This window comes from Phaseolus vulgaris, chromosome 1 (genome assembly GCF_051622355.1).
Source record: "Phaseolus vulgaris cultivar YP4 chromosome 1, ASM5162235v1, whole genome shotgun sequence".
In the NCBI taxonomy this organism is placed as follows: Eukaryota; Viridiplantae; Streptophyta; class Magnoliopsida; order Fabales; family Fabaceae; genus Phaseolus; species Phaseolus vulgaris.
The window spans coordinates 45591676-45607731 of NC_143498.1; the positions used below are offsets into that span (position 1 = coordinate 45591676).

Genomic DNA, 16056 nt, shown 5'->3' on the forward strand with positions numbered 1-16056 from the left:
AAAGACCGCATTTGTAAATCATTTTAATTGATTTACAAATGCGGTCTTACCCTAGAACCGCATTTGTAAATCAATTTTACCCTAAAAATTGAAGCGCGCCACTAGTTTTCACTTTCACTTTCGTCTTCTCCGCTCTTCGTTTCAACGTTTCGTCTTCTGTTTCAGCTCTCCCTTTGCATTGTAAGTTTCAGCTTCTCCGCTCTTCCGCTTCAACGTTTGTTTTCGTTTTCGTTTTTGTCATTGTCATTATTCACTTCCTTGGCATTGTCATTTCGTTTCCTAACTCGTTTTTGTCATATAGGTGGTTACTGTTCTATTGGGTTCGCCGGTTTTTTCAGCTCCGCCACTGCCACTGTCATAGTCGAAAACTTCCGCCACCGCCTGCGCCTTCGTCTTCGTCCTCGTCTTCGTTTTGTGCCTCTCCGATCACCGCCTGCGCCACTCCGATCACCGCCTGCGCCACTCCGATCACCATCAACCTAAAGGTTGGTGTTGTATTTAATTTATATTTAATATTTTGAATTTATATATTTAATATTTTAAATTTATATTTAATATTTTGAATTGTTATTTTTTTTATTATAATATATATTTAATTAATAACTAATACAACTTGGAATTTATAACTAATAACTAATAATTTATATATTTGTGTGTATTTTGAATTTTTGTATTATATAATTTCTATTTTCTTAAATTTATATTATATATTTAGTTAGTTGTTAATTACATTTTAATAAAAGTTTTATGTTATGTTAGTTATTGTTACTTTTAGAATAGAAATATCGTGTTTGGATTGAGTCCGGGGGTGTTCGACCCTCGGCAAATGTGTGAGATTGAATAGAATACTAATTATTAGAAAATCCTAACTATATTCCAGAATATATAATGGATCGAAGTTGGATTAATGTTGTTCGTATACGTGATGAGTACGAAAGGGGAGTAGAGGAATTTATACAATTTGCGCAGCGTAACGCGATTATTAGTGGTCATGATGGAGCAAAGATCAGGTGTCCGTGCGTTAACTGTTTGAATGGAAGGATACTGGATGTGAATATCATGAGGGAACACCTGCTGTGTGATGGGTTTCTTCGATCTTATACAACTTGGACATGGCATGGTGAATTATTAAATTTACCACGTGTTTCCGTAACTGAGGAATATGTGGGTTCTACCATTGATGAAGCAGTACACGATGATGGAGATGATGATCGATTGGAGGACATGATTCGTGGTGTGGGAGCTGAGTGTTTTGCAAAAGCGCATGGATATGAAAGTATGTCAAAAGATGCAGAAACTCCTTTGTATCCTGGATCAACTAACTTCACACGGTTGTCGGCGGTGTTAAGATTGATGAATTTGAAGGCAATAAACGGATGGACTGATAAAAGCTTCACGGAATTGCTCCAGCTGTTGAAGGATATGCTTCCAGAGGGAAACAGTCTACCTAATCGTAATTACGAGGCCAAAAAGATTCTTTGTCCAATGGGTATGGAGTACAAAAAGATACATGCATGTCCTAATGATTGTATATTATACCGGAAAGATTTTGAATTGTTGAAAAGTTGTCCGATGTGTGGTTTATCACGTTATAAGTTGAAACAAAAAGATGATGATTCTATTGATGACATGGAAAAGCATGGACCCCCAATGAAAGTTATGTGGTATTTTCCCATCATTCCAAGGATGAAGCGTTTGTTTGCAAACCCAAACGATGCTAAGAATCTTAGATGGCATGCAGATGAGAGGAAATGCGATGGCATGTACCGACATCCAGCTGATTCTATTCAATGGAAGAAATTTGATGATGACTTTCCAGAATTTGGTAAAGAATCAAGAAATATCCGACTTGGTTTAGCTACAGACGGAATGAATCCGTTTGGTAATATGAGTACAAATCACAGTTCATGGCCTGTATTACTAGTTATTTACAACTTGCCTCCTGGATTGTGCATGAAGCGAAAATACATGATGTTGTCTATGATGATATCCGGTCCAAAACAACCAGGGAATGATATTGATGTTTATCTAAGTCCCCTAATTGAAGATTTGAAGTTAATGTGGGACCAGGGTGTCGAAGTATTTGACGGATTTGCTAATGAAACTTTCAAGCTTCATGCCATGTTATTTTGCACCATCAATGACTTTCCGGCATATGGTAACTTATCAGGTTATAGTGTTAAGGGTCACAAAGCGTGTCCAATATGCGAAGAAGACACTGCTTCTCAACAATTGAAACATGGAAGGAAAACAGTATATCTTCGGCATCGGAGGTTTCTTAGAAGTCATCATCCTTACCGGAGGTTGAAAAAAGCCTTTAATGGACACCAAGAGGGTAGTGGTCCACCAACTCCATTAACCGGTGTTGAGGTTTACCAAAAGGTAAATAACATAGACCACACCTTCGGTAAGTCCAAAAAAAAGTCATCTGTGACAAATATTTGGAAGAAGAAATCAATCTTCTTTGATCTTCCGTACTGGTCGAGGTTAGAAGTCAGACATTGTATAGATGTAATGCATGTTGAGAAGAATGTGTGTGATAGCTTAATTGGTACACTTCTTAACATTAACGGGAAGACGAAGGATGGTCTAAATGCTCGTTTAGATTTGATTGAGATGAACATACGCGGCAAGTTGGCACCCATAGAAATGGGTAAGCGTACATATTTGCCCCCAGCCTGTTACACAATGTCAAAAGATGAAAAAAATAGTTTTTGTCAATGTCTAAAGGGTGTGAAAGTGCCACAAGGACATTCCTCAAATGTGAAGAGCCTAGTGTCAATGCAAGATTTGAAGTTAATTGGGTTGAAGTCTCATGATTGTCACATCTTGATGCAACAGTTGTTGCCGGTAGCTATCCGTGGGATCTTACCAAAAAATGTTAGACACACCATAACCCGTTTGTGCTCATTCTTCTCTTCCATCTGTTGTAAAGTCATTGATCCCTCAAAACTAGATGAACTTCAAAATGAAATTGTTGTTATCTTGTGTGAATTGGAAATGTTTTTTCCTCCGTCTTTTTTTGACATCATGGTTCATCTAGTGGTGCATCTGGTAAGAGAGGTTAGATTGTGTGGACCAGTGTACTTAAGATGGATGTATCCTGTTGAGCGGTATATGAAAATTTTGAAAGGTTATGTGAAAAATCATTATCGTCCAGAGGCTTCAATGATTGAAAGGTACATAGCTGAAGAAAGTATTGAATTTTGTTCAGAGTACATGACAAAAGCAAATCCAATAGGTGTTTCAGCTAATTCATGGCACCACAGGCGTTCTACAACTAAATGTTTACGTGGTGTGAATATTGTAAGCAAATCTCGATCAGAAGTCTTGCAAGCACATTTGTACATATTGAATAACACAGATGAAGTTGTACCTTACATAGAAGCTCATAAAGCCATTGTGAAGGGAAATAACCCAAGACAAGCAGAGAAATGGGTCTTGATGGAACATAATAGAACTTTCATGCCTTGGTTTAAAGATGAGGTGTTCAAGGATTCAACGGCATCAGAGACCTTGACTTGGTTGGCTGCTGGATTGAAGTTTGATGTCATCTCATGTACAGCCTACGAAGTGAATAATTGTATATTTTACACGAAGTCCATGGATGAAAAGAGTACAGTTCAAAATTCTGGTGTTACTCTTGAAGCCGAGTCAATGCAGTTTTCGACTTCGAAAGATACAAATCCAGTACTTGGATCAATGGCATACTATGGGTTTATAGAAGAGATATGGGAGATTGACTACACTAAGTTTTCCGTTCCAGTTTTCAAGTGTAAATGGGTTGACAATAAAAGTGGGGTTAAAATTGATGAATCAGGATTCACACTAGTGGACTTTCGAAAGATAGGGTATCGAGATAAGCCATTTATAATCGTTCAACAAGCATCTCAGGTTTTCTATGTGAAAGATCCTACGTCAGAACATTGGTATGTCGTTTTACACGGGAAAAAACAAGGGGAAGCCATAGATGATATTGAATATGGCGAAACTCATTCATTCACACCAATGATAACTAATAAAGATGACGATGTACTTGATGATGTACATGCAACCCGTAAAGACCACAATGAAGGAATTTACATATAAACATTCAACCCATATGCAACATGTAAATAAACATTTAGAATTTTTTGTATTATTTTTATGATTTTAATTCGATTCACATTAACTAATGTTTGTTACCTAATTTTTTTAACAGAGACATGGATGACGACCAGACTCCAAACAGACCTCGATCTGGACGAGGCAATAGAGGACCTACTAGATTGAAGCGTCTTGCATTGAGACGTGCTGCTGGTGAGAAGACACATGTTGATATTGACGTCAACACTGGAGTGGCTTTTGGTCCTAAGGCAGATGAGTTTATGAGCTATCTTGGAGTTGTTTCTCGTGAGAGGCTCTCCATTTTGATTAATTCATGGGATGAGGTTTCAGAGGTTGATCGGAACATGCTATGGGAGGATGTTCTGGTAAGCTTTACATTATTATTGTTATCATATAATGCTTTTTAATATTGATTAATTAATTTTAATTTGATGATGTTATTTTCCAGGCAAACTTTGACATTCCTGATGTGGAACCGCTTCGATCAAAGATATTATCCAATATCGCACTTAAATTTCGTACCTTTAAGTCAAGACTGACTTCGAGATACATTTTTGGCGACCTTAAAGACGAAAATCCATGTTTAAAGTACCAACATATTGATGAAGAGACATGACGTCTTTTTAGAGAAAGCCGTGAAAATGAGGCTTGGATGGTAAGTGAAGTAACTTTTTTGATTATATAACATTAATAAGTTTATCTTATTTACTTCAGTTTGTTTATTTCAATTATGACAGGATCGTCGGAAGAAAGCTCAAGAGATAGCTTTGAAGAATCTTACCCCGCACGTTATGTCTCGTTCGGGGTATAGAAAACTTTAGCAAACACTGATGGTGGAAAAGGAGAAATCTCAACAGGGGACGTTGTCTGAGAATGTGGAAACAGGGGTCACTTCTCCTCCATCACCACCTTTTTGCCATGTAAAATGGAAGAGGGCCCGAATTAAGAAGTCGGGTGCACCAAGTTCTGAGCAATCCGGGGTTATAATCGAAAAAATTGTAAGTTATTTTTGTTATTTTCAATTTTTTTAAAGCATTAATTATATTAATGATTGAAAATATGGTTTTTGTGTACTCTTGCAGGATTCCTTGGAATCCGACGGTAAATTTGTTGCTGAAGGTCGTCACGATATCCTGGTTGAAGCAATTGGACGACCTGAACACTCTGGTCGTGTTCGTGCCGCTGGACAAGGGGTCGGAATTAAACTTTATTTTGGAGTTTCAGAACGACAGCCATCCTCCTCCTCCAAGAAGGAAACTCAAATGAAGAGTAAGTTACGTGAAGAAATAATGGAGGAGATGAGAAAGGAGACTGATTTGATGTGGCTGAAGATGAAAAAGGAGAATGATCGAATGCGACAAGAGTTTCTATCGCAACAAGTTTGTGCTGAGCCGATTGAACCCCTTGTTAGTCCCACTCCCAAGAGCACAAAGGGGAGTTGTGCGGCTCCTCCAACATCAGGGGATGATATCAATGGGCAGACAGAGGATTGTGAGCTACTAGTAGTGGGCGGCAAACTTCCTCGGGTGGTGGCACTTGGAAAAGTCTATACAAACGCCACCACCTTACATAACGTTCCTCTCTCCCCTGATGTGGCGAAGGTAACAGTTGAAAAAGTACGATTTCCTGATGCTCGTGTTCCACTACCTTCAGATGAGGTAACCACTGTGGCTGATGCATTTCAAACATTCGTTGCCTGGCCCAGAGAGCTCATTCGATCTATGCCCGAACCTCATGTAATAATTTCGTTTCATTATATTATTTTTTATTTATATTTATATATTACATATAATTTAATACAAATGTTGTTTATCTTGTAGAAACCTTTTCAGCCACCAAGTCCGAAAAAGAAGTGTGAGGTTCCAGTTGACGATCCTATGGCTTCCCTACGTCTCATTGCTAGTCAGATTGGCAATGATCCTTTTCCAGTTCCGTGGGATAATACATTTTTTCAAATCAACACTGAACTGCCACTGATGATTTACAACACAGATTTATCAGAATTTATATCTGGGAAACAGGAGCTCAATATAAGTATAATTCAATTTTTTATGATGTAAGTATCTTTACCTATTATTCAATTTACTTTATGTTAAATCATTATTGATTATGCTTTAACTAAAAACTTGTAGGTTTTTGCATAGAGTCTGTATCACTGAGGGGAAAGAAAATATGTATGGATTCGTAGATCCTGCATATACTAATCCCGTTGGACCAAACTCAACTGAGACTCAAGCATACATCACTAACATCCTGGAAAAAGAGGGAAAACAAATTTATTTATGCCCTTATATTAATGAGTAAGTTTAATTATATGTCATCAATTATTATTATTTCATGTTTTAAATATTTACTAACTCTTTTCAATGATCATATAGGCATCATTGGCAGTTACTTGTCTTATCAATGGTTGATAAGACTGCTGTGTGGTTCTGTTCCCTACACAAGAAGATGCCCACAAAATTTAAGGATATCATTGATACGTAAGTATAGTATAAACTTAACTTTGTATGTTACTAATTAACCATCTACTAACGAGGTTTTTTGTATTAACCAGTTCATGGCGTGGATATAACATCCTAAAAGGTCGATCCAGTTCAAATAATTTGAACTACATAAGAGTAAAGGTTTGTAATTTTTTTCTTTCTCTATTATCATTGTTTATCAATATACTAACATATTACTTTTTATTGAATTATAGTGTAATAAACAACCAGGAAGCTATGAGTGTGGCTATTACATTATGCAATGGATGATTACCATTATAAGACTAGGTGTTAAAACTGGTTGGAAAGAGGTATATGTTAAATCATTTTTATAATTCTTGAACATATATATATCTAGAAACTAATTTATGTCAACTTTGCAATGCAGTTATTCACAGAAGAAACACCATTGAGCGAGGAAGGCATTTCATATGTTAGAGATTCTTGGTCCACATATTTCATTAATTTTTATAACTCTAGCATAGGTAAACAATAGTGGTTTTATTATATGTAATTTGATCACTTGTAAATGTACATTTTGATGATTTCAATTGATCACTACATTTTTGTATTTGTCTGGCTGGGTTTGATCATTATGCAGGTTATTTAAATATATGGTTTCTGCACAAAACAGAGTGTATTTTAAAAAAAAAATCACTATTTACAAATTCGTTCTAAGTTGTTCTTATAATTATGCGAGAGATCGATAGTTAGGGGACATTCTTAAGGATTTTATATGCGAGGAATCGATATAAATGATTTTTATACGGGCATCAATTTCAATCAAATAACTCATGCTAATCAAAATACTTTGAGGGTGACAGAGATGAAACTAATCCTTATTTTTTCAATTGAAACAACTAATTTTTTTTGTTTGTTTTCTTATTGATCAGTACCAACACAATTAATTTAAAACTACTCTTTTAATTGTACTCGATAATTCATTATTCCTTGTGGGATCGATATCCGTTCTTATGACAAACGCGCGGTGCATTTGCCGTAAAAAGACATCAAACAACTAAACTAAGCAAAGTCGTGCAAGCCAATAACAATTACATTTTTATAATTTTGAATCAAAATCATTCAATCATGCACAACTTTAGTGAGCTTGCATGACAGTATTAAAGTTGTATTACCATGAAACAACTTCTTCTAAGTAAAATCATTTTCCTAAAATTTATTCATTTTCATAAATAAATAAAAAATATCCATTCCCATAATATTGCAAAGAAATTATAAAAATTATAAAGTACACACAAAAATGTATAATGTACCTACTTAATAAGGAATTAAATTTTTTAAATAACTTTTTAAGAACCTTTTAAGGGTGTAATTTATCAATAAAATTAGTTAAAAACTCAAAAACTCTATAACTCTCACACTCCTTTTTTCGTGACTGGAAATCTCTATTATACTTTAAAGTGTGTGATTACGACTGTAGGGTCTTCTTAAGTTGGATGTAACTTTTAAACATTGAAGATATAATTTTTATTTTTACTGTCTTGTGTTGTTTTTAACGGAATAACTTGATAATTACTTATGTCTTTTCCTTTTCTAAAAATAGGTTCGCCATGAAACTTGAAGTGATTAAGAAAAAAAAAACAAATTGATCAATAAATTGAAAAAAAAAAACAATGACCATATTATCTTGTTAAGGATGTAATCAAATAATGACATGGTATTTTAAAAAAATTAGATACTCAATGTAATAAAACTTCATTAAAATATTATATTTATAACATAATTATAATTTAATTTAATTTAATTACATTAATTAGATAAAATCTGTAGACCCTAAAAACAATCAAAGTTTTGTACAATATAAATCCTATCAAAATTGTCTACATCAATCATCTTAAAATATAGGAAGATGAAGTATTTTTCCATCTTAATTAATAATGTTTAATATATATTTGAAGTCTAAAATAAAATTCAAGTTTCCAATATAAAATGTGGTATAATATGCTAAGAATCTTACATGTGGGGAGAAAAAACATAGAAATGTTGGTTAAACTATAAAAGTACTAACTATTGGAACAGAGAAGGGATTCATGTGGTTAGTGTTTCAAGAGCTTGAAACTTGGCACCACTAATGCTCGCTGGAAGCTACTGAAACGTGGTGGGACTGGTTTGTTTGTGACAGAGACAACATATGAAAAAAGGTTGAGAATTTTCATTGCAAAGGACTAATAATTTTGCATCAAATTCAAAAGGATCTGGAAGTCAAATTGATTGAAATCAATTAAAAAAAAAATTCATGACTTCTAGAATGATAATAATAATTAATTTGTGAGATGAAATAGTAGGTGAAAAGTCCTTTAACTTCTAGCACAATTTATATACCACATATAGTAAGTCTTGGAGTTCAAAGAATGCATATACCTTTATTATGGATCCATTTGTTTACCTACAGATTTGCACATACTGGTTTAAACCAAGCAAAACAGTAAAAAATTAATTAAAAATATAAAACAACACAAACTGCTCCTTTATTATAGTTTCAAAGATTAAAAAAAAGAAATAAAAATCATCAATTAATCGACAATTATATATTTAAATACAATAAATATTTGTTATATATAAACAAATAACAAATTATATATTAATATTTTACTATATTTATAGATATAATCATTAAATTAAATATATATTATACTTTTATATAATTAATTATTATTGTTATTTTAATATTTATATTATAATAAAATAAATGTAATTAATTATATAATATAACACAATAAAAATCATAATATTTAATAATTATTATTATTAGTGGAAAATCAACACCAACTACATCGGGATTCATGTCATTCGTACTACACATTTCGACATTTTTGAAATACATACACCAATGGTTATCCTTATCCATGGTCACAAATCCTTGAATATCATATAAGTTTAACTATTGCGTTTAAAGAACCACATTTTAGAGAAATAATAGTACTCAAATTTTTTTATTTTTTAAAATAAAATAAAATATTATATATAAACTTGTAAAGTGGTATAGTTATAGTATTACAAATTCAAAATAATATTTATAAAGTTTTTTTACTTGATTTTAGAAAAAAATAAATATTATATGTATATTATCGTAGTATTTTAAAATATTTAAATATTTTGTATAGTTATAATTATTTTATAAATTCAAAATAATGTTTATAAAATTCTTTTACTTGATTTTAGAAAAAATAAAATATTATATGTAGACTACGTATTTTAAAATATTTAAATATTCTGTATACTTATAATTATTTTATAAATTCAGAATAATATTTATAAAATTATTTTACTTGATTTTCGAAAAAATAAAATCTTATATGTAGACTATCTATAAAGTAATATTTTTAAATATTTAAATACTTTATATACTTGTAATTATTTTATAAATTCAAAATAAAATTTATAAAGTCTTTTAGTTGATTTTGGAAAAAAATTAGAATATTATATGTAAACTATCTATAAAGTAGTAGTATTTTAAAATATTTTGTATACTTATAATTATTTTAAAACCTATTCAAAACAATATTTATAAAGTTTTTTACTTGATTTTAGAAAAAATTAAATATTTAAATATTTTGTGTACTTACAATTATTTTATAAATTTAAACTAAGATTTATAAAGTTTTTTACTTTATTTTTAGAAAAAAAAATATTATACATAGATAAACTCTATGTATTTTCAAATACCAGAAAAAATTTAAATATTAATAAAAAGAATTTAACTAGCTGAAAATACATTCAAAATTTCATTAATGCTCATTAATATACTCATCAATGTGATTAAGAAAAAACTTAAAAAATCAAAAGACAGCATCATACATCTATTAACATAAATAAAATAAATAAGTAAACATTACAAATTCCTTCTTCTCCAAATTTCATTCTCATATTTTATTCTTCAAATTTCAAATCTATTTATGAAATTTACCTTCAGAAAACGTATGTCAGAACCACCAACGACCACCACGAACCACAACCGTCCACCACGAACCACAACCGTCCACCAAGCACAACCAGCGGAAACACCACCCACCACCGCAACGAAACCGTCCACCGTCCATCGACCACCAACAACGCCACCTACGGAACCCCACCCACACCTTGCACATCCGGCAACCGCACACCTCCAATGCTTGTGAATTTCTGACAATCGTGCACATGCGCGCACCTCCGACCGCTTCTAAGGTACGCTCTCAACTCAAAACAAATAACTCACCTCCACTCCTCTTCCATATTTATCATCTCTCTCGTATTTATTCATCACTCACACACTTGAAGTAACCCACCAAACAATGTACGAATCTTTGTTTGTGTTGTGTTTATGCAGATGAAATCTCATGCGTGAGAATCTCATGTGGAGAGAATATTACAGCTGCATGGCACGGGATGTTGGCACAGGCTGCTATGGCACATAGGTAGTAGGTGAGGTGATGGGTAATATGGTAAAATCAAATACTTTCTCACCAAATCTTCTCAACCCAGCATAGAAGCCTCTTTCACTTTCTTCGCTTTTTCTTCTCCCTCTAATACCCACAAACTCCCAAATACAAACATGATATTTCTTTCCTTTTCAATCCGGGTGAACAATAATCACACGGATACAAACAAAGGCTTAGAGTGTTTAGAGTGGAAAGTGTATGGAAAATTTATGGTTAGTGATGTGATAAATGTGATTGAAATTATATTTTTTTTAATTGATAAAAATGTGAGTTTACAAATTTACCCTCATATTTAAAAATTGTTAAAAAAATAATTTGATTTATTTCTTTATGAATTATAATTATTTAAATTAAAATATTATTAAAATATTTATAATTATAAATATTTGATAAAAACTTATTTTTACATTAAATAACATTATTATTTTATCTTTACTTTTTTGTAATTAATATAATTATTATATAAATTTATTTCTATATTATTATTTTTTATTATTATTTATATTTATAGTTTATTATATATGATATGATTAATTATGTTATTTTATAATAATAATTTTTTTTACAAATTTGATTATATTTTTATATTTAAATTATAATTTTATTTTAAATAAATAATAATAATAATTTAAGTGTAAAATGAAAAGGGTAAGAAAGTAAATTACAATTAATTAATTAAGTAAGTATATATTTATTTAGAAAATTACAACTTTCTTCCCACTACAGTAGCGAATAAAGTTTTGATTGAATTTTTTTTTTCTTCTATTTCTACGTGTTTTTTAACGTTCAATGTTGATACTCGGGTGGTACGTGTGATTGCACTCTGACACTCAAGTTAGTGTTCTAATTTAGATGTATTCCAGCATAATGTAAAAAGGTACCTTACTTTTACTCAGAAGGCTCTGTTTATAGTACTTGGTTTATGGGTTTGACCTTTATGGGCCAAATATAAGTTGTTAATTGATATGTATAGTTGTTCCTTAATATACAAGGTGAAGGCAGAACCCTCAGCCATACACAACCACATAATAAGGAGGATGAAGACCTAGAGGTTGTTTATGGATTTATTTGCAAATATGGGTCTAATTGGGCTTTTGTTTATTTTTGTAGGCCCAGTCAATACGACAATTTTCGGATGAATGAATGTACAAATATATCCAAAAAGACCTCCAATTCATCAAAACATAAACTAAAGTTTTGGTCAGAAAACACAAGAAGATTCAGTTTCGATTGACTAGTCAACATTATTTTTGGGTCATGTATTGGGCCTAATAGCATAAAATAATTGGACCATATATTTGGGCCATGTAGCATAGGCATTTAGGGTTGCATTTGGGCCAATAGTAAAATAGGTCCAACTAGGGTTAAAAGTGACTAATTAGGGTCACAATTAGGCTTCTTTAAGCCTAATGTAACCCTAAAATGTCAATGGTATATTAGAAGACGAAAATAACCTTGACATGGAGCACATGGACATCCACATGGCAGTTTAGGAGTGGAAATGATTTAGCATAAAAGATGTGAGCTTAACATGAAACCCTAAACACCCCACTATTATGCTAAAGAAAACCTATTATACTGAGATTAAAAGTAAAGACACTAGCTGATGTTCGGCTCCCAAGGCCTGTGCTCTATTCCCTGTGATCCTCTAGGGAAGGCTAGGCGTTGAAGCATTGGCTAGAGGTAAATCCTGACCTAGCCACGTGCCTTGAGTCATCCTCCTGGAAGGATGGGCTTGGTCAGTGGGCACACCCTCTTCTAGGTCCTCATCAACTTATCCCCCACGCTCAAAGAAATTAATTCCTATAGAGCCGAAAATGACCGTTGGAGTTCCCAAGGTGAGATATGTCCATTTTGAGAGAATTAAATGTTTGACAGGGATGTGACGCTTGATATTGTTCAATAAGTTATATCTAACAGTTAGGGTTCCGTGTCGCTTCATATGCCGAGTGATGGGAACCATTGGATGAAGATAAATCTAACGATTCCAAACAAAGATGCGATAATCTCTCTCCTGTTCAATTCCCTATAAATATGATGCCATTTCAACTTGGTGGGGTTTACGCTTTCTCCAATGTTATAAAATCTATGCCACGTGCTCCAAGTGCCGAGTCTTAAAGTTTTCCTTTAGTGTTCTCATACACATGTTAGTGATGTCTTCTTATACGAGTTCCTCTAATAGTATTGTTAATGTCGAGTCTCTTGAGGTTACTCGTACTACATCTGGTAGTGCGATGGATGTAAGTAACTTGAACCATTCGGTTGACCAAAGGTCAGAGGGCCCGAGTTATGAATGGGTTGACCCTCGTGTCCTAAATACTCCTACTAGCTTTAGGGATTCCAATAGCTTAGATATTTTTTTTTTGGTCTAAAATTGCTTTCATAAAACTCGATTGTCCTTCGAATGCGGTGATGACTGACATTTGTGGTTACGCTGATCGAGTCTGTCATGGCCGAGAAAATGCACCCCAATATTTCTTTTTCGTTTATAATACTTTTTTCTCAAATTTGCATATTACCCTTCCCTTCGATGATTTTACCATGGGGGTCCTTCGGATCCTCAATGTGGCTCTGACCCAACTACACCCTAACTCGTGGGCGGCCCTTAGGCGTTTCGAGTTCTTTGTGATATTTTTAAGCTCATTCCTACACCCAGTCATTTTTATTTTATTATAGTGCCCGTCTGAGTACTCCTGTGAGTTGGTTGTCACAGTCAAGCCAATCGGGGAATGCTCGTTTTGCAACGTTCACCACCTCGTACAAAAAATTCAAAGAAAAATACTTCAAAATATTCGTGGAGTTGGACGATCGATATTACTTTTATGATACAAAAGGGCGAACAAAATTCCCTTTCCACTGGACCCAAATTGGAACCTAGCTGAGGTTGTCAATGTCCCCGCTAGACTAGTTGGTTCTTGTTGTTTTTTTATTAGCTTCCGTATAAATTACCTACTCGGGAGTCGATAACATTATACGGGTCGTCCAAGAAGTGGGTGAATTTTTCTGGTACGTAGATTTCTTATGCTTAAGGTTGTATTCATTATGTTGATGTTGTTTAACTTGTTTGTTTCTTGCAACTATCATAACTCGAATGGATCCATCTCTGGGAACTTAATGACCAGCATGAGACGTCAGGCAACCAACTGAAAAATAGGCAGCTTCAGACAATCGGGACGGGTAACCCAATTGTTCCGATTGATATGATTCCCCCTAGTACCACTGCTGCTCCCTCGGTGAATTGAAAGAAAGGTCACCCGACTAAGATAGTCCAATTGGGTGCAAAGCCAAGGTCATCCTCTCGACAACCCTGAATGCTGAATCTGCTTCTTCAAGTGGCGCAGGGTGTGCAAATCGATGTGTCTCCCGAGGATGAGAGTGTGCTGGCGACCGTCCCCACGAGCAACTTGATTGCATAATGGGTTGAACTGCAAGGCCGAACGATGGTGGTCGGCAAAACTTTGGGAGAAGAGTTGGAAAGGACAAAAACTGTGATGATGCCCAAGTTAAAAACGGAGTTGGCGAAGTCGGCCAATTCTTTGAAAGCAGCAGTGGAGGCGTCCAAGGAAAAAATGCGTCAAAATAATTTGGCGGTTGAGAAGGCCCAAGAGGCCCTGAGAGCCGAGATCGAGGCAGAGAAGGCCGAGCTGGCGAAGGTAAAATATGAAGCTGAAGAAAAGGAAAGAACACTTTCTGTTGAGTTGGAGAAGTGTCAGTCTTTTATGCTTCGTATAAGTGAAGAATATTTCTGCCAAAGTCTTCGGCAAGCGACCTTCTTCCACGACATACCTGCCGAAGATGCTCGATACGACATTGAAAAAAATGTTGTGGAAGGAAAATTAGTGCTGCTCGGCGGAGGTGTTGATGAAGAGATAAAGGAAGTTGGTGGTGAACGCCCTCTCAACGAGACGAAGCCATCTTTTGAAGAGATATTAGAGTCACTTTAAGTGAAAATATCCTGGGCCTGGGGTGTGGGCATGAAACAAATTTATTTTAATTTGGACATATTTTTGTAGGCTTGAATATTTTTTCTTTCCGATGGACCGATCAACATAATATATGAATTATATGTGTTTTAGTCTTGATTGCTTGTTTTATTAAAAATAGTTGGTTAACCTAGTCCAAATTGTTTTCAACAATTGATGAGTGTAGAGACCGCGCTTTAAACCGATATCCGGGTGTAGAATGAGTACAACAATCTATATTTGATCGTCGAGTAGGTAGAAAGATAAGTTTGTACTTAGTAGTTTAAGCAACGGGATCATTACAAATAAAATCTGATCGACTGATCGGTGGAGTATAATGAAACTTTAACACTTTTTAATTAAAGAATCTGGCCAACTGAACGGTGGAGTATAATAAGACTTTAACACTTGCTTTCTAATTAAAGAATTTGACAGACTAAAAGTTGGAGTATGACCGGTACAACATTATCACATCACACATTGAATAATAGATTTGATATTGAATTGAACCAATGATAAAATTTACAATAGTTAGTATTTGTTTATACAAATTCTATAAATAAGTTAATTAAGAATAAAAGTGCACGAGATAAAGTCTAAGACAGGATATTAAACCATTAAAAATTTGATTTGGAAAACTATCATAATCAAATTTATTTCACAAACACTCATACATCCATATTTATGAAGGACTTATTAAGAAAAATAACACCCATAAAAAAATAGCAACATTAAATAGTATGATCTACTAAGATGATTATATAATAGCTATTCCACCTTTAAAAGCTCGATATAGACAATATACATTAGTGTTATGCTACATGTGATGGTTTTAAGAAAAATCTAATATAGAAATAGATTTAATTTGCATGAGAAAAACCGTGTCACTCTATTGATTTAATTTCCATTTTTTATGTTTTTGATTTATGAAAATATGATGTAGGTACTATTTGTTTTCATATTCAATATATTTTAAAAAAAAACTCAGTTAGTTTCAAATTTTATAATCGAATTAAGTGATGAAATTTGTTTAAATTTGAGTAATGTACGCCCTTAATTTAG

The 16056-nt window shown here is 33.5% G+C and overlaps 1 protein-coding gene across 1 annotated transcript; it reads left to right on the forward strand.

The window, feature by feature from the left end:
- The first annotated feature begins 5974 nt into the window (after positions 1-5974).
- Positions 5975-6594, forward strand: LOC137816196 (uncharacterized). The gene is made up of 3 exons (XM_068619277.2): positions 5975-6163; positions 6240-6407; positions 6486-6594. Exons 1-3 carry the CDS (start codon positions 5985-5987, stop codon positions 6592-6594), a joined length of 456 nt encoding a protein of 151 aa, XP_068475378.2. The 5' UTR covers positions 5975-5984.
- The last annotated feature ends 9462 nt before the right edge of the window (positions 6595-16056 follow it).